This window comes from Gorilla gorilla, chromosome 1 (genome assembly GCF_029281585.2).
Source record: "Gorilla gorilla gorilla isolate KB3781 chromosome 1, NHGRI_mGorGor1-v2.1_pri, whole genome shotgun sequence".
Taxonomy (NCBI): domain Eukaryota; kingdom Metazoa; phylum Chordata; class Mammalia; order Primates; family Hominidae; genus Gorilla; species Gorilla gorilla.
The window spans coordinates 10281471-10305857 of NC_073224.2; the positions used below are offsets into that span (position 1 = coordinate 10281471).

The 24387-nt window shown below is 46.2% G+C and overlaps 1 protein-coding gene across 1 annotated transcript in view; it reads right to left on the minus strand.

Annotated features, from left to right (window-relative positions):
• KIF26B (kinesin family member 26B) overlaps positions 1-23605 on the minus strand; it is a 554735-nt gene extending 531130 nt beyond the window's left edge. The window contains exons 1-2 of the mRNA XM_004028696.5: positions 23471-23605; positions 22276-22677 (exon numbers count right to left, since the gene is read on the minus strand). Coding sequence (XP_004028745.5) covers positions 22276-22677; positions 23471-23557 — 489 coding nt within the window. The 5' untranslated portion in view covers positions 23558-23605. The remainder of the gene's footprint in view (positions 1-22275; positions 22678-23470) is intronic.
• Positions 23606-24387: the final 782 nt, after the last annotated feature.

Below are 24387 nucleotides of genomic sequence, written 5' to 3' on the forward strand. Positions count from 1 at the left end.
TTGTATACAGCTTAAAGTACAAATGTCAGTAATTATTTAAAAAAAAAACATGGTTAAGAATTGTTCCAAGTAAATGCTTGATAAGAATTATTTATCCAGAGGCAAGTCCAACGTCAGGTGCCTGAGGAGTAAGGGACAGAGCCCCCATCTGCTCGGATGGCTGTAGAGCCGGCCCCACGTGCCCTCCACTCAGACACTGCATGTGGCAAGCCCACGTCGCAGGCGGTACCACCAGCCTTTATCCCCAAAACCTAAGGTGACACCAGGCTTGACACGGGCAGTCTTACTCAGGTGATCTATTAGTAGAAACTACTAGAAAAGGAGCAAGAAAGGGGGAGGAAATCAGGGTAAAGAGGTTAAACAGCACCAAAGTGATTATTAAACACTTTAATAACAAAAGTTATTGCTTAATGCATTTGGAGTTTTGGTTTGAGATGATGGAAGTGCGTGGATGGTGGTGATGGCCGTGCAATGATATGAAGGTACTTAAAGTCACTGAACCATACGCTTAAAAGGGAATAACATGGGAAATTTTATGCTATACATATTTTACTACAATTAAAAAGGAAAAAAACTTAGAATAAAGACTACCAAGAGACTGATGACTGAAGAGACAGCTCAAGAATGGATCACTGAAAGGACTAAGAAAAAAGCATTTGAAAAAAAAGCAAAGCCCAAAAGACACCGCTCCTCTTATTTTAAAATACAGCCCCAAACCCACGATGACAGCTCCAAAGTCAACCTCGGATATACGGTTGTGCTTGAAAGCTCTAGGACTCCTAGCACAGCACAAACACATAGCAGGTTATCTGTTTTCTGAACATGACTAGCATCACTTGAATAAGTGGCTCAAAGCGTAGGAATTATTCTGATGAACAGGTCTTTCTCCTGTAACAAAGCAGTGACAGTCAGATGTGACCTCTGTGATTTGATACACTCCTAAGGGACAAATATCTCTGCCCAGAAACATCCCAATCTAGCTGCCAAAGATAGCTCTGCTCGCCCGCACAACCTGGCCTCATTCTCAATCTTCAGACCTTTCCTACGTGGAGGCTAACCCCAGTCTAAACCCACACCAAATCTTCATGTAACCTTTTTACCTTCTCTCTAAACAAAAAACCCTAATCCCCGCTGACTGAGTCTTTCATTTCCTCGGCTAAAAACATAGGACCTGAAGCCATTAAACCTGTGATAGGAAAAGCCAGGGTTCCAGAGGTTCAGGAGAGCGTTTTTCTCCTAGTCTCATCTGAAGGGTCATTTTACTAATCAGAAACAGGCCTAAACTGCCATCACCATTATCCGTCACCAGAAGGCCAGGGGGAAACACACACACACACACACACACACCCCTAAGGACAAGTAAAATCAAAACCAAAAGGCAATGAATCCTATCCCTTCATTTCACATACAGTGAGGTAAATAATGGCGCTACAGCAACTTCATTTGCAGAGATCCAGGATGCCAGGAAGTCACCTCTCCTGCCCTCTGCTTCACTGGCTTGCTCAGCCGAGCCATTCGTCAGTGTGAGCCGTGTGCACTGCCACCGTAAATGCCCCCAACATAGTCCAGGTTCTTCAGAAGTTTGAAACTCCAAAACCATTCCCACAAAAATATCTCTAAATAGGGTTTCCTCTTTAAAATACAATATAGAATTTTAAAAAATGGGGTTTCTTGGCAACACTCTTTTAAGAGATAGTGTTATCCTAGGGGGAAGTAGGAATCAATAAAGGCAGGGGGAATGGGACAGGTGCAGTGACTCATGGGCCAGATGTAGTGACTCATACCTATAATCCCAGCACTTTGAGAGGCCAAGGCAGGAGGCGTGAGGCCAAGCATCTGAGGCCAGCCTGGGCAACACAGCAAGACCCCATCTTTACATGCAATTTAAAAAATAGCTAGGCACGATGGCACACACCTGTAGTCCCAGCTACTCAGGAGGCTGAGGCAAGCAGATCGCTTGAGCCAGAGAGTTGAGGCTGCAGTGAGCTAGGATCACGCTGCTGTACTCCAGTCCAGGCGACAGAATGAAACCCTCCCTCTAGAAACTACTTAATTAATTAAAAATAAAGGGAATGGCCATACCCCTGTGTGTCTATGCTTAAAGACTTTACGGCAAAGAGCTGGCCAAGGCTACCAGCAAGCCCGCTGTAAACTACCAATTCACAAAAGTACCAGAGGCTGTTAAATGCTTCATCCCAGGTTATATTCAAAAGTAAACATGACCGTTAAAAGTCGCAGGAAGACTAATCTGAAAGTCAAAGGCCCCATCGCCTGCTAGCCCATCCTGTGAGCCATGTTCCTTCCACTACAGATGAAGGCATGGTTAAAAGGAGTGGGCCAGCTGACCCACAGTTTACTGGAAGCCTTTAGACTGGGTATGAAAGTGCTGAACTAGGTTCCCTGCTTGTTGGCGTCTTGTGGGGAGTGGCTCACACGTGGCATCTTATATAACACCCATCAGGGCCTTTGGTAGCTTTCATCCCTCCAACTCCAGGCTTACCAGCAAGTATGCACCTCCAGGAACGTCTGGGATGCAGAAAAAGAAGGAACTAAATCCCATGATAGACCCTGTGGGAAGGATGCTTCCTGAACTCTGGTCTCCTTCCATGAAATATGGCATTCTACTTATTAGCAAGTTCCAGTATGACCTTCATAGATCTGACACTACTTTTCCCTAAACAAATATGTTTTGAAGGCCAGGCGCCTTCAAGGCACCTGTAATTACAAGGCTCACGCCTGTAATCCCAGCACTTTGGGAGGCTGAGGTAGGCGGATCACCTGAGATCAGAAGTTCAAGACCAGCCTGACCAACATGGAGAAACCCCGCCTCTACTAAAAATACAAAATTAGCTGGGCATGGTGACTCATGCATGTAATCCCAGCTACTCGGGAGGCTGAGGCAGGAGAAACGCTTGAACCCGGGAGGCAGAGGTTGCAGTGAGCTGAGCTCGTTCCCCAGCCTGGGCAACAAGAGTGAGACTCTGTCTCAAAAAAAAAAAAAAAAAAAAAAAAAAATATATATATATATATATATATATATATATATATATATATATGTTTTGAGAAGAAAATGTCAGTGTCTCACAGGGAATAAACATTGAGGCAAAATTTCTGAGAATAAAATTTCTCCACCCTTCAATAAAGCCCGTGACTCTTTTAACTCTACACAAGAAAACAATTAGAAATGGAACAAACGAAGAGGCTTTTGAGTAAATATGATTACAATAAAAGAGATCATATGACTTGAATTATGGTCTCTTCACTATTTTTAATCATGGATGGACTTAGTGACTTTCTACACTTTGCCACAAAACTGCATCTTCTCATCTTTTATACTTGCTTTTTAAAAAATCTTGCATTGACAGAATCTCAAAGAATCTCAACCAACAGAAATTTGCCCTTAGCTGGCATTTGTAGGGCTAATAGCCACCCAAAACCTCAAAATAAACAGGCAACCATGCCCATTTACTTTGCCTCTTCCAAGTTCCCTGTTCTGATTCTCTGTGTTCTCGTCTCCACCTTACCTGAATAATCCATCATAATCACGTTCACAGCACATAAGTAATGCACTTTACAAAAGCATCTCTAGAAATTGAAGCTCCATTCTTAGATTTTCCCAGACTTACTTCTGGCTGCTATCTAGTGTGTATGTCACCCTATCCTCCTTCCTTTCCCTACTGAAATGCACTAGAGTCTGGAGGCAGATTGGCTAGGGGTTGTAATGGAATATGTAGCCTTTCACCTCTGGGTCACTATGCTGAATCTGGGCCACATCAGCAGCATCTGAAAGCAGTTACTGTACCATCTAATGGCCTTGCTTAAGACAAAAGCCACTGTTCTAGCTTTTCACCCTGGTGGGAAGTCTCAACCGGGAGAGACAGCAAGGAATGAGCAATGGGCCCCCAGGAGAAACTCCCAGTTAGCCACAGTCCACGAGAGTGGTTTGAAGGAGTCCTCTGCGAGAGAAGCTTGGAGGCTTCATAATCTGATGACTGTGGTACTTCATCTGTGGCCAGACACCATGGTATACATTATGATAATTCCCATTCCTTAACCGAGGAAGCATGAGACACCTGCAAAAAGGTAGATAAATTTCAATAAACCCTGAAATCTCACAAGCTCCCAAGGGCCCTTCTCCAGAAAAGCCCTAGGGGGAGTAAAGCCAAAAGAATAGGCAGAAGACGTCAGCTCTGTCCTAAGCTCACTGGTGACACTCATCAAGGGTCCAGAGCCTAGAACAGTGCCTGACACAGAGTCGATACTGTAAAAATAGTTGCTGAGGGGCCAGGTGTAGTGGCACATGCCTGCAGTCCCAGCTACTTGGGAGGCTGTGGCGAGAGGATCGTTTAAGCCCAGGAGTTCGAGGTTACAGCGAGCTATGATTGCACCACTGCACTCCAGCCCGGATGACAGAGCAAGGTTCTGTCTCAGTAAATAAATAAATAAATAAGTACATACATACATACATACATACATAGTTGCTGAATAGGAGTAAAAAAAAGGGTTTCTTGGTCTCTCTGTCCTTCTCTCTCTTTTTTTTTCTTATATTACTATTAGAGATGTCCTTCTCTTTTGTCTATTAAGTGAATTTAAGAGAGACCACGCCACATCTGGCCATGATACTCCTTAAAGGGGTGTAAAGAGAAAGATGGGAAAATAGTGGCAATGGCCCAGTACAGTGTGGCCTGAAGAACGCAGCCATATAAATATAAGGTGGTGTTAACTCAGCAGATCTTTCAAAGGGTCCATTTGGTCCAATTCCAAAAGAGTCACACACATAAAATGTGTGGGCAAATTTGGAAAAGTTACGCTGCCATTGAGCATATTGCTGTCAAGCACCCAAGAGATGATAAATCATTTTTTTGGAGTTTACTGCAAAATGTGCGATGTAATTATAGTAATGTATCAGTAACTACTATGCAGGGAACCATTTAATGTGCTGCTCTCACAAAGATTGATTTGCCGGCTCAATGTGTTTACTTAGTGATGATGACTGCCCTGCCCGTGTAAAACTTTTCTAACGACCACAGACACAAATAAAAGAGCCGTCTTGCGCTGAGTCCGGCAGAACAGAGCAGCGTGGGTCTGGCCCGTGTCACACATCGTACCACGGCAAATGCAGAGGGAGGAGCTAAGGGGCTCTTGGCTGCCAGGGCCAGCCCTATTCTCGGAAGGTCCGTGGAAGTAACAGAAAGGAGAGAAAAAGGTGGGGGGGACTCCTGCATCCCTCTATAGCCATTCACCTGGCCCCAATTCTCAATAGCATCCCCTTTCCCTCCAAGGGACTGCAGTGAGCCTCACAGGGAGGCAGGGGGGCAGGAAGGGCTGTGCAGTGAGTGCAGGACCACAGCCTCCCCGGCCCGCGTCTCCAGGCATCTAACCTCACGGAGCTTCTTTACCCGTAAAGTGGCCTGTCTCACAGGGTGGATCAAAGGTGAGACTGCTTGTAATGGGCTTGGGAGTCTCTGGTGGTCAGATTGTAAGTATTACCATGATTACCCTCATGAGCCGTCACTGGACGACCAGTGCACAGGGATATCACTTCCGTCAAATACAATTTTGTGACACAACTTATACTACTTTCCGTGTGTGTGCGCTCAGTAAAACAACATAACATTGACCTCTCGTAATAATTTTTCAGCGTGCAGCTCAGTGACATTATGTACGCCCCCACCATTGCGCAACCACGACCACCTTTCATATGCAGAATTCTTTTCATCTTCCCCAATTCTTGGTAACCACCATCCTACTTTCTATGTCTATGAATCTCACTACACTAAGTATCTCATATAACCAGAATCATATAATATTTGTCTTTGTGACTGGCTTATTTCACTTGGCATAATGTCCTCAAGGTTCATCCAGGTCATAGCCTGTGCCTGAATCTCCTTTTTTAGGGCTGGATACTATTCCATTGCATGGATATACCACATTTTGCTCAGTCATTCATGTGTCAGCAGGCACTTGGGTAGCTTCTACATTTTAGCTATTGTGAATAAGGCTGCTATGAACATGGCTATCGTACCGCTATACTGATGTATTACACGGTATCATCACTTGTTAAAACTGACATATAAATCTTACGTTGTTATTTCACTTCTTGTGAAATTGATGTGGTGGGCCACCCTCTTTGTTTTGTTTTTGTTTTTGTTTTTTGAGATGGAGTCTCGCTCTGTCACCCAGGCTGGAGTGCAGGGATGCAATATCGGCTCCCTGCAACCTCCGCCTCCTGGGTTCAAGAAATTCTCCTGCCTCGGCCTCCCAAGTAGCTGGAATTACAGGCACATACAACCACGTCTGGCTAATTTTTGTATTTTTAGTAGAGATGGGGTTTCACCATGTTGGCCAGGCTGGTCTTGAACTCCTGACCTCAGGTGATCTGCCCGCCTCGGCCTCCTAAATTGCTGGCATTACAGGTGTGAGCCACCGTGCCCAGCTGGGCCACCCACTTTGGACACCTCCTGTCTGTCAATGCTGCATTTCTTTGGGTTCCTGCAGACCCTCAGGGCTGTTTCTGGTCTCTAGCTATGAGATTCCTCACCTTCCTCAGTCTTCTCTCACTAACTCCTCTCCATCATCACCCCTTCTAGGAAGCTACCCCTTCCGACTCCCTCCCAGCCATGACACTTCTTAGGCGGGGCCTGTAAGAAAAGAAAGATGCAATGTTCCAGCAGCCCGGAGCCATGCTGGCTGCTCCCCAAGTGTCGTAACTCTGCACTTACCACGTGGCTTCTGTACCCACCCCACCCACCAGACTGGGAGGGACTTGAGGGCAAGGGCTGTGTCTTAGTCATCTTTACATCCCCACCACCAAGTCTAGACACACGTATGTACGGTGAAGGCCAAAGAAATGCTGGACAGGTAGATGAGTGGATAAACAAACAGGTGGATGGATAAGGAAATGAAAAATGAATGAACTGACTGTTAATGAGATGGAATGAACCCTGGAGTCAGGAGGTCGCTGTCTAAAAGTGTAAGTTTTACTTTTCCCTTCTGGCAATTGGGATGGGAGCTTGGATACTCACATTTAATGAATGACTACCATGCAGCAGACAAAACACGCCTGTGAAGCAGTTATTATGATTAACACCATCGTGCAAGCGAGGAAACCAACACAGAAAATGGTTAAGGCCTTCTCTAGGTTCCCAGAGCTGGTATGCGGCAGAGCAAAAGATACAAATCCTGATGGGATGGCCAGACCCCAAGAACCATGCTCTTCATCAGGGAACTGTAATGCAATGCTGGACACCCTGTAGGTTCCTTCTATGCCATCATTCTATGATTATAAAATGCTAATAATTTAAAAGAATATGCTGAAGTTCCCAGGAGAAAAGGCAATTTATACAGTGTTAAAAATTAATGGCCTTTATTTCAATTGACATAGGATAGTGATTTTTGTCCCATGTAAGAATTTTTTTTTTTGAGATGGAGTCTCACTCTGTCGCCTAGGTTGGAGTGCAATGGCGCGATCTCAGCTCACTGCAACCTCCACCTCCCAGGTTCAAGCAATTCTTCTGCCTTAGCTTCCTGAGTAGCTGGGATTACAGGCATGTGCCACCACACCCAGCTAACTTTTTTGTATTTTTAGTAGAGACAGGGTTTCACCATGTTGGTCAGGCTGGTGTTGAACTCCTGACATCGTGATCCGCCCGCCTTGGCCTCCCAAAGTGCTGGTATTACAGGCGTGAGCCACCGTGCAGGCCCCATGTAAGAATTATTAAAGACGATGCTCTTAACCAATGTGCTGAAGAGATATAATGTGCTTAAGAGGTGCTCTTAACTAATGTGATGAACTCTATTTCTCTTTGGGAGAACCAGCACGACCCTGTCAATGTCTGTGGAAAAACCATCCTGCCTCCTTGTCACTTTCACCAAAAGATCAAAACCAGCTCACTGCATTCCTCCGCTCTCTTCAAACTCTAAGGTAGTCCAAAGCCTTTAAAGGGAGATTTCTTTATTATTCCCATGCCCAACTCCATTGGGATGTAATCACATGTTACCATCTCACCAAATAATGGAGACAGTGCAGAATCAATTACCAGATAAAGGGAAAAATTAAACGAAACATGAACACTGCCTGAGGGGTCAGTGTCTGGACAAGTGACCTCATGCTTGCTGCAATAGACTGAACGCTTATGTTCTCCCCAAAATCATGTTGAAACCTAACCCCCAAAGTGATGGTAGTAGGAGGTGGGCCTTTGGGAGCAAACTGGGTCATGAAGGCAGAGCTCTCATAATTGGGATTCCTGCCCTTACAAAACAGACCCTGGAGAACTAGCCAGTCCCTTCCACTATGTGAGGACACAGCAAGACAGTGCCATCTATGAATCAAAAAGCAGACCTCACAAGACACTCAATCTGATGGGGCCTTGATCTCAGAATTCCCAGCCTCCAGAACCGTGAGAAATCAGTATTTCTGTTGTTTATAAGCCACCCAGTTCGTGGTATTTTGTTATAGCAGCATGAATTGGCTAAGACATTTGCCCTCTATGTTTGGTTCTGATAAGTTTCCTCCCTGGAACACCTGGAACCAATTGTAAGCATCCAGTGAGCATTCCCACATGTCTTTATTCTGCAAGGGTAGAAGTGGATATGAGGGCATGAGACTTAGCCAAAACAAGGACGTATTGACTGACAGGAAATGAAAGGACCCTCAAACCAGCCGACCCATAAATGCCTAGACTAAGCTCCACCGAGGTGAAGGCGCTGCTCTTACTCTGTGCTCCCTGTGAATTTCACTCTTTGCTGGAATACAGGAGGCCATGTCAGTGGGATGGCATCATGGCACTTTCCAGGACTCACCCAGGCATCATCTCCCATCCCGCCATTTGTCACCACCGTCCCATCCTCTATCATCCTCTTCCTTCACACCAGTGACATTTTGGTTATGCAGCAGTGGACAGGTGATTTTTTTTTCAAAACACCAGAAATCTACTTGGTACACAGGCACCAAACAAAAAACAAAGTGAACAAGACAGGACATTAACTACGCTCACGGAGTGTAGGGTCAAGGAGATCCACATGGGCAAGAGAGCAGCATAAATAAATCCTCTTAAATCTTTGATGGAGATTCAGAATCCAGAGGTTTTCTGGGTGCCCCGGGGAAGCCTCCTAAACCTCTGCATCATTTTGTTATCTCCTTCCTGACCACCATAAAGGGGCATTATGGAGGATCCCTAATAATTATGAGCCCTCTATAAAAAAGGTAAATTAGCAGAAACCACCACCACAAAAAGCCCACAGCCGGGCAACTTCCTTCCCCCAAGTGGATGCCTCACACAGGAAGCAGAGTGCCTGATAGGATATATTGAAACCATGCCTTTGTATCGCATTTACCACCCCGGCTGCAAAAAATGCTCGTAAAGCCATCACGGGAGGACTAGGAGCTGCCAACCGCTTCCTCTGCTCTCAGCCTGCCGAGAGTCAGCCATCCTTCTCTGCTGAATGCTCTTTTAATTGCACGGCCCACTTTATTAGCTGCCTTGACCTCCAATACAAGCTTAAGCCTAACAATGTCTGAAACCTGGGGCAGAATGTCTACCGTGTTACCACCTTACATGCTGCCTTCAGGGCCTCCACAAAGTGCTTGCGCGCGCTTGCACACACACACACACACACACACACACACACCATGGCCCGTTAGAAAGTCGAGTGCATGGACAAACTTAGGGGCAAAGAACAAGAGGAGAAATAAAGGGTAGAATGTCTGAGGACACAGGCAAGCTTGCATGGAGGGTTTGCTGTGGGTTGGATGTGTCTGGCTGCAGAATGCTCCATTCACGCCCTGGTAAGATACGTGCAGAGAGCTCAGTGGAAGGACGAGGGAGGGGCACCAAGTGGTGTTCCTGGGGCTCGTGCTCCTCTGTGCCTGTTCTCCACTCTGCTCCAAAGCCATCACGTGCTCTGGACTAGTTAAACAAAATCAAGTTCTGCTTTTAATAGCTATATTCCCTGAATTGTGTTTAGACTCAAATACAAAGTATTAGATTTGAAATAAGAGTCAGGGAAACATTCCCCAGGAAGTAGATATTTTAAAGAGGCAACCTTGGCTAAATGATTAAAGAGAAAAATAAAAATCGATGATAACTGCATGGGCCTCGTTGACTCAGCGGGCAGCTACCTGTTCCATTCTTTCCCAGACCACAGCATCAAACACTACGGGGCATTAAACCCACGTCAGGGGCATGTGATATGTAAATACTGGCCTAATCAATATGGCTCTGTCTACGCATTTGAAAGAGCAGAAAAAAAGAGAGAAATCAAAGGGAGCAAAAAGATTTTGAAAAAAATCAGATGAAGAATGATGAATAAAATGTTTATAGAGTTCTGGTGTTCCTATACTGCTACTCACGAAGAACTCTTCCTATGTTATTTCTAAATCCTAATCAATATGGCAGAACTTTTAATGTAAAATTAACTACAAGACATTCTTATTTCTAAGGCAATACTTTTCTTCAAATACTCCATACTAAATCGCTCTTCTAGAATCAATTGTCCTTTTGTTTGTCTAAGTTTATTTCTGCTTACAAACACATTAAACAGTAAAACAAATAGCTTTATTAAGAAACAGGAAGAACCCTGTCAGTTTATGATCCGAATTCCAAAAGCAGAAGCATCAGCAACGACGGCGCTACCGGTCCCTCCGCTTGGCTTCCGGTCCCTCCGCTTGGCTGGACGAACAAGGAGGTCGCTGCGGCCGGCTGCAGATGAGATGTCCCACAAACATGGCAGCCCACAGAACAGCATCAGCCAGAAACCCATCTTGGATTTTGCCAAGCACATCCCTGTGGAATCTGGGTTCATGGAGTGGACTCCCAAAGCCTCAGCTTCACAGAGACTCAGGCTTGGGAGAAGCTTAGAGCCCACCGACTACCATGGTCTTAGATTACAAAAGAAAAATCAAGCACAGGCCAGCTAGGTGATTCTCCCAAGATCATAATGCTTACCAGTGCTGGAAGCAGGACTGCACCTCTGTCCCCAGATCCAAGGACAGTCCTTTTTCACCTAAATATCTGGGATTGTAGGCAACCTTGGATGCGTATACCACCCATTTCTTTGTTTTCTCGCCCTCTCTCTCATCCGTCCTCCTCCTCCTCCCCTCTTATTCCTCTCCTTTCTATCCTCCTCCCATCTATCCCTCAGCCCCCGTCACCACACTGCCTGTCTTGGTAAAGGACACCTGATGCTCTTATTCCAAGCCATGGTACCATGGGGAAGACACTCTGCCACCTGCTCAGGACTGGGACTCCCTGCTGTGCAAAGTTACACAACTGAACTGGGCAGGGGATTATTTTTTTAAAACAATGGTGGCTGCTTCCAGTTGTTTGCCTGAATTCAGCTGTTTATTTTCTGTACAACCATTTGGTTAGATAGCTCGACAGTTTTTGGTGCTGGTTGTTATTGCTGGCTTCTAATCAGTTAATAGGTGAGTCTCCCATTGTTGTGTGAAGCCACCAGTTAGGTGGAGGAAGGGTTGGGAAGTAGTGATTATAACCCCAAAGAAAGCAACCACTCTAAATACGATGATAGAGTTTCATGGGGAAGTATAGCTGCTCATCACTGCCAACTCAAAGACGAAATTACACTGCAGAAAAACCTCAAGTTCTATCGGTTCCTAGGTTAGCTCAGAAAAAAAATCCTGAATTAGCATATACAGACCTCAGACATCACTTAGATAAGGACATATCAAAATAAAAGTTTCTATTTGTCACCCCTGTGATAGAAAAGCGGATTTTAATTTATTATTTGCAGCTCATGCTTTCAAGCAAAAAAAAAAATTATATAAAAAGAAAGTTTACAAGTAAGAACCATCAAAGATTTTAGAACCATGCTGTGTGGAGAGCTAAAATTTGTCCCAATAACTTTTTGTGGTTGGCAACAGTGTTGAACTTAAACTCCAATAAGTAGAAAAGGAAAATCAAAATAGTCCCTCAGCTGTAACCTGGTCTGTAACACTTAAGACATATTTATCGTTCTGCGTATTTAAAAAAAATAATAATACTTACTCTACCCTCAGAGACTTCTGCTTTGCTAACCTCTATAGCAACGTTCAGAATGTCTCGTTTTTTTGTATTAGAGCTCACAGGATCCCTCTCCTCCACGGTCAACTCCAGCCCTGAGAGCTGATGTATGTGCAGGATATCCTGCTTGGTGGGGGAGGGTGACTTCTTTATTTCCAGACTTCCCATGGGGTCTGGTTGGAATCGATGTGATAGGATCAGCAAAGTACAACTGCAAAGAAAACCGTCTGAGACAGACAAAGCTGGATTGGAAGGCAGATAAGCCCAAATTCCTGGTGCAGCTCAGATCTGCACATCGCATGCGCAGTCACTGGAGGAAATCTGCTCTCCCTCATTCCCCGGAGCCGAAATGCCAAATGCCACATCTGCAAGTCTCCCTGGAGGGGCTACGAGAGGGGCCGGGCTTAAAGAAGGGATTTCCATCTGTGACAAAAAACTCTCAATCCATATTCATGGCACCTCAACCCAAAGGAGTCGCTATTTACATCCACTGAGCTCCCTTAAACTTTCTGTGGTGACAACTCTACAAATGAATAAATAAGTATGAGATGCTTTATCCACTTGGAGGTGAAGAAACAAAGACGCACTGAATGCTTTCATTTTCTCTGACTGCTGTTTCTCCATTTTGGTGTCAGATGGAAGGAAGGAAGGAAAAAAGGAAGCAAAGAGGGAAGGAAGAAGGGAAGGAAGGAGGGTAGGAATCTTTTATAAAATTCAACTTCCTGTGGAAAGTCACTGGAATAATAACAGAAAGCGATGGTTGACTATCATCTCACAATTTCACCTAATCCTCACGATCCTCTGGTGGGGCTCTGTCATGACTCCCACTGTAGAGATGAGAATAACCAGGTTTAGAAAGACCAAGGCTTGCCCAAGGTCACACCCTAAGTGACGGAGCCTGGTTTTGCACGCAAGTCTGTTGATTGTAGTTCTTCATTTTAAGATAATAAGAGCCTCAAGAAGTGGATCTCTTGTAACTCAGTGTCCTCAACAACTCAAATGCTGCCTGAGATGTCCTCACCTCTCAATCTATTCCTGGACACAATGCCATTGGCTTTCTCCAGGGCACCAGAAATTCTTCCAACAAAGACATCCAATGACCTCCTCCTTGCCAGTTCAAAGAAAACCTCAGTCCTTACTTCCTTGACCTCTCCAGGGCATCAGACCTTTTGTCACCCCTATGCCCTGAAGCTCACTCCTTCCTCAGTTCCCATGACACTGCCTTCTCCTGGTTTTTCATCCCTCTTTTCTGGTCCCTCCTTCTTGGTCTGTCTTCTTAGCTCCTCAGGCCACTGGTCCCTTCGATGTCAGTGGTCTCCACCACTTCATGTTCAGCTGTCTGTCGTCTCACCCCACACATCTGTGGAGAGCTCATGCCGTCTGTGGATTCCATCACCTTCTCTACGCTGACATCCCCCAGATCCACATCTCCACCTCAGAAGCCGCTCTAGAGCGCCAACAGGAGCCCATTGGACCATTCCACCTCAAGCTCTAGAGACCCCAATCAATTTAACATCCACAGCCATCCTCGAACACTGGGCTCACAATAACAAAACCCCTTCTCTGCCTGTATTCTTCATCTCCATAACTGGCAGCACCACCCACACAGTTTCCCTGGCCAGAAACCTGGGAGAATGCGTCATCTTTTCTCCCTCTGGCCCCGTATCTCAACAGCTCCCCATGGCGGGTTTTCTACATATGATATGTGTCAGGCCGGAGCTGCCTCTCCCTTCCCTCTGTACTGCCCTAGTTCAGTCTATGTCATTCTTCACTCAAGCCACTGCAAGGGGCCTCCCAACTGGTCTCGGTGACACCACTCTTCCAACCCATCTTCTTGCTCATTCTCACAGCAATCTTTATTTTTTTTTTTAAAGATGGAGTCTCGCACCATCACCCACGCTGGAGTGCAGTGGCATGATCTTGGCTCACTACAACCTCCGCCTTCCGGGCTCAAGCGATTCTCCTGCCTCAGCCCCCTGAGTAGCTGAGATTACAGGTGTGGGCCACCACACCCGGCTAATTTTTGTATTTTTAGTAGAGACGGGGTTTCACCATGTTGGCCAGGCTGGTCTCGAACTCCTGACCTCAGGTGATCCACCCGTCTTGGCCTCCCAAAGTTCTGGGATTACAGGTGTGAGCCACCGTGCCTGGCCAGCAATCTTTCTTAAATGCATATCTGATCATTTCACTCCCTTCATGAGTGCCCTCCAATAGCTGCCCACGTCCTACAGGATAAAGTCCAGCCTATAGGCTACAAGGCCTTTCATCCTCCATCTGCCTCCTTTCCAGCCTGTCACGCACTCATGCAAATACTGTGTATGATGACCATGTGCGACTTCAGTTCCCCATATGTAGGGGGCACGCATCACCCCTTCCTGGCCTATGCCTGCCGTTTCCTGTGGCTGGAATGCTTACGCTTCGCCACGTTCCTTGCCTGTCTCTGACACTAGACTGTGAGTTGCTCCAGGGCAGGAATTTTAGTATTTTTCCTAATTGGATTATAATGTGGCATAGTACTAGAACTGGCACATAAACAGGAATCAAAAATGTTCATTGGCATATGAATATCAAAGCAAAAACAATAAATGAAATATTAGCAAATTGGATCCAGAAGCATATTTTTCAAAATGCACTGTGGCCAAGTGGGGTTTATTATGGGAATACAAGGATGGTTCACTATTAGAAAATCAATAATAATAACTCACAATATTAACAAATCTAAGGAGAAAAATTGCATGATTTTCTCTGTAAATACTGAGAAGACATTTGGCAAAATATAATACCCATTCCTAATAAAACACTAAAGTAGGAATTGATGGATATTTACTTAACTTTAAAAAATATAGACAGATCTCAGTCCAAAAGCCAACATCTTAATAGAAAAAAATAATATACACATGCCCACTATATCGCTATTATGTAACACTGTATCAGGAGTACCAGCCAATGTAACAAAAAAGAGAAAACAATTAGAGGCATAAAAATAGCAAAGGAAGAGAGTAATGGTATCTGTATTTGAAGAAGACAAAATTTTTTGAAAATCCAAGAGTACCAATTTTTTAAAAATCAGTGAATATAGTAGAATTTAATAAGGCAATGGGATATAAAACATGTAGATCAATATCCTTCACATAAATAATTATCAATTAAAAGAGATAATGGAAGTGAAGACTCCATTTACAATAGCAACAAAAGCTATAATACCTAAGAAAAAGTTTAACAAGAAATGTGCAAAGCCTGTATGAAGAAACTCTTAAAAATTGCTAAAAAGTAGACTTGTTCAAATGAAAAGGTATTCCACGTTCTTGGGAAAGATTCAACACCATAAAGATGCCAACTATTCCCCCAGGTTAATGTATACATTCAACACTGTTCTAACAAAAAAAAAAATTGGAGTTAGGCAAGGAAACTCCTAGAAAAGAAAGGCACTATTTGAGGGAGAGAGAGCTAGCCCTGCCAAACATGAAAACATGCTACAGAGCTTCCATAATTAAAATAGTGTGGGCCAAGCACAGTGGCTCACACCTGGAATCCCAGCACTTTGGGAGGCCAAGGCAGGCAGATCACTTGAGGTCAGGAGTTCAAGACCAGCCTGGACAACATGGTGAAACCCCATTTCTACTAAAAATACAAAAATTAGCTGGGCATGGTGGTCCATGCCTGTATTGCCAGCTACTTGTGAGACTGAGGCGGGAGAACTGCTTGAACCTGGGAGGCGGAGGTTGCAGTGAGCCGAGATTGTGCCACTGTAACCCAGCCTGGACAACAGAGTGAGAACATTCTAGAAGATCCTGTAATAGGTCCAGATACAACTGAAAATTTGATTTATGACAATGGTGGTATCTTCAATTAATGTGAGAAAGATAAATTCTTTTTTTCACAAGAAAAAGTCTGCAAGTAAGAAGAATGTTTTAATAAAGTGGGGACAACTGGATAGACATTTAGAGAAAGATGAAATTTGATCTATATCTTTCATTTTGCACCAAAATAATCTCTCAATGGATTAGAGATCTAAATATTAAAAAGGACACTATTTAAATCCTAGAAGAAAACACAGGTGAGTTCTTTGAGACCTGGAGGTGGACAAACATCTTTTTAACAATGACTCATTTCCAATTTTCTTAGACAGGCTCTGGAGCAGCTCCAAAGGCAATGGTAACCCAACGATGGATACAAACTGAGTTGATATCTTGACAAATATTTCACAAGTACATTAGGAATACAGGTGTATCCCCAGTCCTTTTGCATCTACACAAATGTACTTTAAAATAAGATATTTCTGCCTGTAATCCCAGCACTTTGGGAGGCCAAAGCGGGTGGATCACAAGGTCAAGAGATCGAGACCAGTCTGACCAATATGGTGAAACCCCATCTCTACTAAAAATACAAAAATTAGCTGGGCATGGTGGCGGGCGCCTGTAGTCCCAGCTACTCGGGAGGCTAAGGCAGGAGAATCGCTTGAATCCAGGAGGCAGAGGTTGCAGTGAGCCAATATCACGCCACTGTACTCCAGCCTGGGCAACAGAGCGAGACTCCGTCTCAAAAAAAAAGATATTTCTGATGGGTGCATACATAGGTATAAAAGAGCGATTGGGAGCACATTCTAAACAGTGCTCCTTCGCCACAATGACACCATAGACGAGAAACAGGAAAGAAAGGATGCTGATGAATAGCTTGTGACTGGAGAGAGTGGTAAAAAGGAAATTTGTCTTGTATTCCTGCAAAATGACCAAGAACCCTCACAGACACCAGCCAATTTGCAATCTTTTTGAGGACAAAACAGAGCAGAGGTCTGGCCGCCCTGCCGATGGGGCACTGAAATGGCCGGCTGAAGAACTCTTCCTCGCAGAAGGTCAGGACGGGGCCCTCGGGCAGAGTTTTCTGTTCAGGAAGGGATGACAACAGGGTCTCCAATGGGTGCATGTAAATATAAGGAGGTTCCTTCCCCCGGCCCCTTGCATTCCAGCCAAGACAATTACTCAACTCAGAACCTGACAGTCTCACATACTTTCCCCCAACCTCCCCACTCACCGGAAGTAAAATTCCATCTGTGAGCCCAGGAAAAATAATAACCATCTCGAGCCGGTGCCTCTCACTCAGTCAGTTCTACTCATAGGGACCCTCAACAGCTTCTGGGGGAAAGTGTGATTGGATTTCTCTGTTCCTTGCATATTTTTTCTTCTTGCTTCCTTCTATGATCTTAACCACATCAAGCACTTGGAATTCCAGGGTAAAAAAGAAAAAATCACGTTCATCTTCATTTTAATATAGGAGATTATGTGTGTGTGTGTGTTTCGGTGTAGTTCGTGGTATGTAGGACAATAGTTGTTAGCCATTTATTACATATTATTATTATTACTATCATCGCTATTGTTGGCCCACTAATGGTACAATCTGTGATATAATGCCAAATAACAAATGGCAACTGATGTTGCCTCCATTTTAACTGACTTAATCCTTCCAAATGCTGACAAACTACCAGCCTCAGCCATTTAAAAATCACATTTCTAATGTAGTAATCCTATCTGCAATGGGTGTGGAAGGAATTATTGCAGGCCAGGGATTTTTGCAAAGTGAATTAAGTCACTATAAAAACTGACCATGTTGCTTCACAATTAATAGTCTGGTAGAATGAACTGCCATTATTCCACAGCTTGCTAAGCCTTAAAAAGAGATTACTGCTCACATGTCTCTCCTGGGAATGTTTTTATAAACTCCCAAAATGTTTCAGAAATTTTCAAATGATAAATGCTGCAGGACTTTTTCATGACTGCTATTATCTACTAACTGCTCCTTTATCTAAAATACTTCTGATATGAGAAAGACTCAAATGAAGCTTTTTGAAAATAGCCACATGTTCTTAGAAGAAAGAGAAGATTTCAGCTAGAAGTCCCTTATAATTAATAAGTACTTGAAATGCAATGTCTGTTTTATCCTATCTATAAAATGTTTTATGATGGCTTTTGGGGGACTTTTTGCGTCTAGTTATTTTTCCATACCCCTCTTTTGGAGCTGGCAAAATACAGAAATATGCATGTGGGGATATCTATATCTCCTCAAGTCTAGACTTACTTGGTCTCCAGCTATTTAGAGTCCACGTTTGGCGTTTTTAACCCCTATGACGCATTCCTTTCTTTCATCTCTGTGATTCCTGGCCACCCTTCTCAGTATGTCTGGCTAATCTTCCTGATATTTCTGGGGCATAAATGGACTCAGAATATCTGACTGAGAAACAATCAGATAGGAACATAGTTCTGCACTTTTTTTTTTTTACATAAAAGATTTTCTTTTATTGATATGGAAATGAACAGATGTCTGATAACCTTTTGCCAACCTGGAGCTTTACTGCTTACTCCAGGGAATTTCGTTGGGCTGTTGTTTCGTAGGACTTGCCCAGTCCATTCAAAAGTTCTGTCACAGATATCAGAATGATCTAGGCTAGCCCAAAATTGAGCAATTCGTTCCTTGGCCCCTATTTCTGGCTCAGTGCCCTGACTGTGTATAAAGCAGGAAAGATGCTCTTGCCATTGGACATGAAATGGTTGTGTATTCACACACTGGAACACTACAATGGGTAAAAGGGCCATTCTCACTTAAATCGCAACACTTTACACGTCCACATTCTTTTATCTGACCACTTCCACTCACCGGCACCAAAAGAGAAATGATATCAACCCATTAAGTACTTTTTGTACTGATCAAGGTAATAAAAGTCAATCTGAGTGTTTTACAATGTGCCACCAGGCACAAACGTCTACTCACCAGGTAAGTTGCTATCGGAAAGGATGAATACAGAGTATCAACAGCAGAGCTATGTGAGCTCACAGCTGTCACTTCTACACGCCAGTCTTGAGATAGCCAAAAACAAAGTGTTTTATTATTAAATCTGCCTCCATCTCTTTCCAGAAAGCTCAGACTCGCTGCATGGAAAACCAGACTCATGATCATCCTTCCCTCTGAGCTCCATCCAATTCCACGTCTCCTCCTATTTCCTACCTCAGCCAACACTATCACCCACTCCGTTACATTCAAATAATGTCATTTTCTACCATGAAGCCCTATCCTCCATTGCAGTGCTCAGAATAAGATGGTTCTTCTCAGGCCACCAGAGCCAGGCACTAGCTCCTGGAACCAACCAGATACCCAGAATGGGCTCTCTACTACTTCACCTCCCCTCCTCAACCAACTGTTCCAAAGACAGAATGGGGGATTCAATAGGGCTTGCTACCTACCAACAGGCACAGTGTGAGAACTCATATGGCAGCATGTTTAGAAAATATACAGATGAAATTAGAAACTGACAGGAGTAATATCTTATAAGAAAAACCTTAAATTCTGTAAAACATAGATCTAACAGAATCTTAGCTCATTAATAATCATCAACCCTCATATCTTTCTCTAAAGAATGAAAGCACTTTTCAGACGTTACCTTGGGTCATTTTAATGACGTTTTAACAGTCTCATTCATTTTTTTCCTTAGGATATTAATAGGAAAGTTAAAAAGTAGAGAGGAAAACTAATTTACCCAATGTCACAAAGTAAATCAGTGGTGAAGGAAGAACCAGAACCAAATCCATCCTAAAATATTAAGGTTCCTGGATGTGCTATTCTGCTTTTGACTTTTAAATATCTACCTAGGAGACGTTTAATACCACCTAGTAGAATTTAACACTCTATTTAAGAAAATATTTCCCAAATGCAGGTAAGCATCTTAAGCAAATTACACAGATGATTTTTGTTAATTACGCCTCAAAAACATGTCTTTATCTTCCAGACTCTCACTCTTCAGAGCGAACTGAGCGAACTGCATGTTGGAGTCACAGTGACACCTCTTGTTCTAATGAAACTTAACTCCTTCTGTGCCTGAGGGCTACAGTGGTCCAGTTTGTTCATTAATATTGCTCCGGGAAGAAGAAAAGTCTTATCCAAGTCACATGGCCTCCATCCATGGTACACCAGAGAACATGGCAACTGTTTGGCTATAAGGTTGCAAATGCTAAAGGTATAATGGAAATTGTACCTAAATGCAAGGTACAAATGCTTAAAACACACACACACACACACACACACAATTATTATTCACAAAGGCTTGCAGAAATTTTGTAGTTAAAATTGAGGCCCCACATCTCATTACTAACAACGAGCTGATGCAAAGCATCCTTCTTCCTGGCTGAGCCCTGTCTATGCCCTTGCACCAAATGTCACGCTTTACTGTGCTGCTTCACGTATAAAACTCCGGCAACTGTGGTACTGTGTGACATTCGCGTATGCACTTAAAGTGATCCCCTGTGACTGCCCCCATGACTACCAGGTCTTCTCTAGATGTCCTTGGATCACTCTAAGGCATTGTAGAGCATGGGGGTTCAGCAAATCCAGTGTTTCTTCTGGGGCCATCACCTCACTCTGACAATACAATCAGTTTACCAACAAGAGTTTTACCTTATCACACACATAAAATTGGCAAATATATTGAGCTGCCTCCCTGTGAGTGAATGTTCCAGGCTGTTTCTATAAAAACAAGATTCCAGCTGGTCACAGGACTCCATAAAACATGATGGATGCGTATGAGTTTCAACATTTGTTTCTTCTGTAGATTTTCCTTCCCCTCTTCTTTTTTTAAATGAGAAGAGTGTATTTTGATCTGCCTTTGCATATAGGAACACCCAATGCCACAATAAGCCTATTATAAGAATAGGTCCTCAAGAAAGGTCTAAAATAATTTGGTAGGCTGTAACGTATTAGGACTGCCAAATATCAGCTATTAGATCTTTAAGAACCAAGGTCCTCCCATCTTTATCAGATGCTCCCATCCAGTTCAACAACCTCACAGCACCCTACATTCCCTCCACAAATGGGAAGACATTGTGAACTGTGCGTTTTGTGGTTGTTATCTGTATCCTCCACTAGAATCTAAGCTCCACGTGGACAAGGACTGCATGAATGGACCTGGTATTTTCATTGCTGTGCCTGGCACAGTGCCTCGGATGGAGTAGAAAATCAATGAATATTGATGAAGGATCACGAGAGCAAATAAATCTGTGAGTGAAGAAACGGTGTTAAATCAGAAGGTCTAGCACGCAAGAGCGAAATAAGCTTTTTGACTCCTTGAGATTTATCCTTGGGATGTCATGGCAGATGTATCAAACTACAAAAACGGTACACTGACAACAATCCACGAGTTCTACAAAAACGGTACACTGACAACAATCCACGAGTTCATTATTCTTGAGATAAGTTCTGCATTCATAAAACCAATTCTCCTGGTGGTCATTTTCCCCATTTTAAGTTTCACAGCGTCTGTGGGCATTTGTTGAATTTAACCCTTGCCTATGAAAACATCAACGTGTGTATCTGCATACGCAGGTTGGGCCAGCAGACGCAGTCATTCCTAAACGCCTACTCGAAATCACAGTATTTCATTTCTAAAGTCACGGAAATAATAAACCAGAAATTGACGTTGAACCAACAGTGTCAAAAACCTCTACAGCAATCCACTCTATTTCCTTGATATTGCTCTCTAACCACTGATAAAAACTCTTTTGAAGTGGCAGAGTAAATATTATCATTTGATAGTACTTGGACCCAACAGTGCAAATACAATCGCATTGTTATCCCCTGGGGGCTCCGGCCAGTCACACACTGCGGGCAGGGTTGCTATGGAGGAACCAGTGTGCTTGGCGCAGGAGCAGGCCAGGAGGGAGCACTGCTCCGAAGAGCCACCCGCCTCCGGATCTTCCTCAGACACACATACAGACTGAGAAGGGGAAAATGCTGGCTTTCGAGTATGTTTCTGTTTCTGCAACCGCGGAAAGGATGGACCACAAACAGGCAGTGGGAAATGCCAGCTCCAAGCATCAGCTTGCTTTTACAGCTCCCGCTGACATTTTTGTAAAGGATCACAGGTGGGGGTGGGGAGAAACATCGAAAGCGCAGCCTGCAGCCGCCAGGGAGAGCTGGGAGGGGGCGGCAGGAGAGACCACCTGGGGGCCTCCCCCGTGGGCCGTGAGGCCTGTGGCCACGGGCGCCCCTTCGCGCTCGGGACTTGGTCCTCCTGCCCCCCGGGCGGCCTGGCTGAGGAAGGGGCATGGGTCGCCCCGCGTGCTAGAGCCCCGTGAGGTGTGGAGCATCCCCAGCGCCGCCGGGGGCCCTCGCGTGGAGCCGGCGCGCAAGGTCGCAGCGGGCTGAGCAGCTGCTGTGGGTGGCGGCCCGGCCCCGCCCTCCCGGCGCCTCCCCACCAGCCCCGCGCGGCGCTCACCTTGCCCGGGAAGGGCCCCGGGAGGAGCAACTTCAGGGCCTGCCTCTTGAGCTCCACCAGGCGGGCGTTGCAGTTCTCGCACCAGACGCCGCGGTCCGAGCCGGGGGAGGAGCCGCCGCCGCTGCCGGAGCCCGGGGAGCCTGTGCCGAAGCCCGGAGAGCCGCCCAGGGAGCCCGGCGAACTAGTGCCGATGCCGGGGGAGGCGGGTCCCGGGGAGCCGGTGAACGAGCTCGGGGACGAGGTGCCCGAGCCGGGAGACGGGGTCCCCGAGGAGCCGAGCGCTGAGCCCGCGCCCTCAGGAGTGGGCCGGCTGCCGGCGCGCGACTCCTCGTATGCTTTCCGGTACCAGCTTTCTGGGGAGAAGGGCGCTGCGGGCTTGGTGGGCGAGCAGACTTCATTCACCTGCGGGGAAGACACGCCGGTGTCAGGGGCCGCAAGGCGGCGGGCTGCAGCGCCCAGGAGCTGGGTCATACGTGCGCCACCAAGTACCCGCTCGAACCGCCCACGGGAGTCGGTTGGGGACCTCTCCAAGCCCTGCGGCCAAATTGCCCTCCATCTGTCTCGTTAATTGTCCTTAAGTGAGTCCCCACCGCCCAGGTGACCCCTGCGCTGGTCTCCGGTGGCCTCCTCCTGGGGTCAGGAAGGGGACTCGCTCGGGGCCGTTTCCACGGCTTCTGCAAGGCGCGGGGGATCCATAGGTTCAGCGCCCCACGCTTTTGAAGCCGGCACCTACCCCAGCAAGATGCCGGGAACAAAATCCTGGAAGACCCTATGGGGGGGTAGGGGGAGGGCTGTGATTTCAGGATTTTTATTCATACGGGGTCCAACTCTCCGGATCCTGCAGGTAAACGAAAGGCTCTCACGGCTCCAGCTAAACGATCCGAGGTACTGCCAAGCATTCATGGGAAACCCTCCCCTTCGGCTTCACTCTGCCTAGAAGTGCAGGAATGCTGCAAAAGTTACGGGTGCGGGGAAAGGAAGGAACGAGAGGGCTGAAAAAATTCCGAGAGCGAGGCGAGTGTGCGGGCGTCCCCGCGGCAGACCCGCCTCCGCGCACTCACAACCCCGCCAGCCCCGGGGGCGCCTCTGCAGCGGGGGAGAGCTCGGGGTCGGGGCCGCACGATCCCGGGGAAAGGGGGACCCCCGCCGAGATGGGTCTGGTAACGCGTCTCCGCGTCGTACCGTCACAACTTACCCCGTATTTCTTGCCCCTGGTGGAGACCGCAAGCCTCTCTTTATTCCCAGCTACCGAATTCATGGTGGCTTTTCCAGAGGAGAGCATCTAAAGGTTCCACCAACGCTACATCCAGAAGGTCCTCCAACCCAGAAGCGTCCCCCGGCTGTAGGGGGCTGGCTCTCAGCCCTCAGGGCAAGGTTTCTTCAGCGGTGGGGTGGGAGGGAATGAAAGCAAATGGATCCCACAAGTAACAGCACCAATTTGCAGAAAGGGTTGGGGTCGCTGGTTTATTCTTCTCTTCAAAGCATGCTTTTCCTCATCCCCTTGTGCCTCTTCCAGCCGCACGTCCTCTTGTCACGGCCACATCCACAGAACTGGCATTTTCTTCAGCCAAGTCAGTCCGTGCTCCCCCACGAGGAAAGGGAGGGATACAATCAGGGCTCGCGGCCGCTGCCGGGAAGGTGGGAGAGCCGAGCCGAGTCAGCTGTGGGAACTTGTCTCCTTCACCGAGCTTGGTAACTGAGTTCAAAGAAATTCTCCCAAAATATAAAGATCCAGACTCGGGGAGGAGCCTCGGCGTGTCGCCGAGCCAATATCCGCCGGCCCGTTTCGCCTGACAGTTGCGCGAGGGCCGGGAGAGGGGCGGCTCCGCGTGGCCCGGGAGCGGTCGGCGGTCACAGCGCGCGTGTGCGCCCGGGCGCAGCGCGGAGGAGCCTCGGGAACCTGCCGCCCTCGCCGCGCCGGCCGGGATCCATTTTATGTGGCGGCGCTCGTGCCTGACATTGCGAGGCCTGGAGCCGGGCCGGGGCTGGGGGCGGGGGATCGTCGATCTCGCTGCGTGCGGGGAAGTTCCTGGCGCGCTGCCCGGGCCCGGGGCTCTAATGAAACGCCGCTGCGCGAGCCTGGAGCTCAGGGGCCGCGCGAGCGAGCGTGGC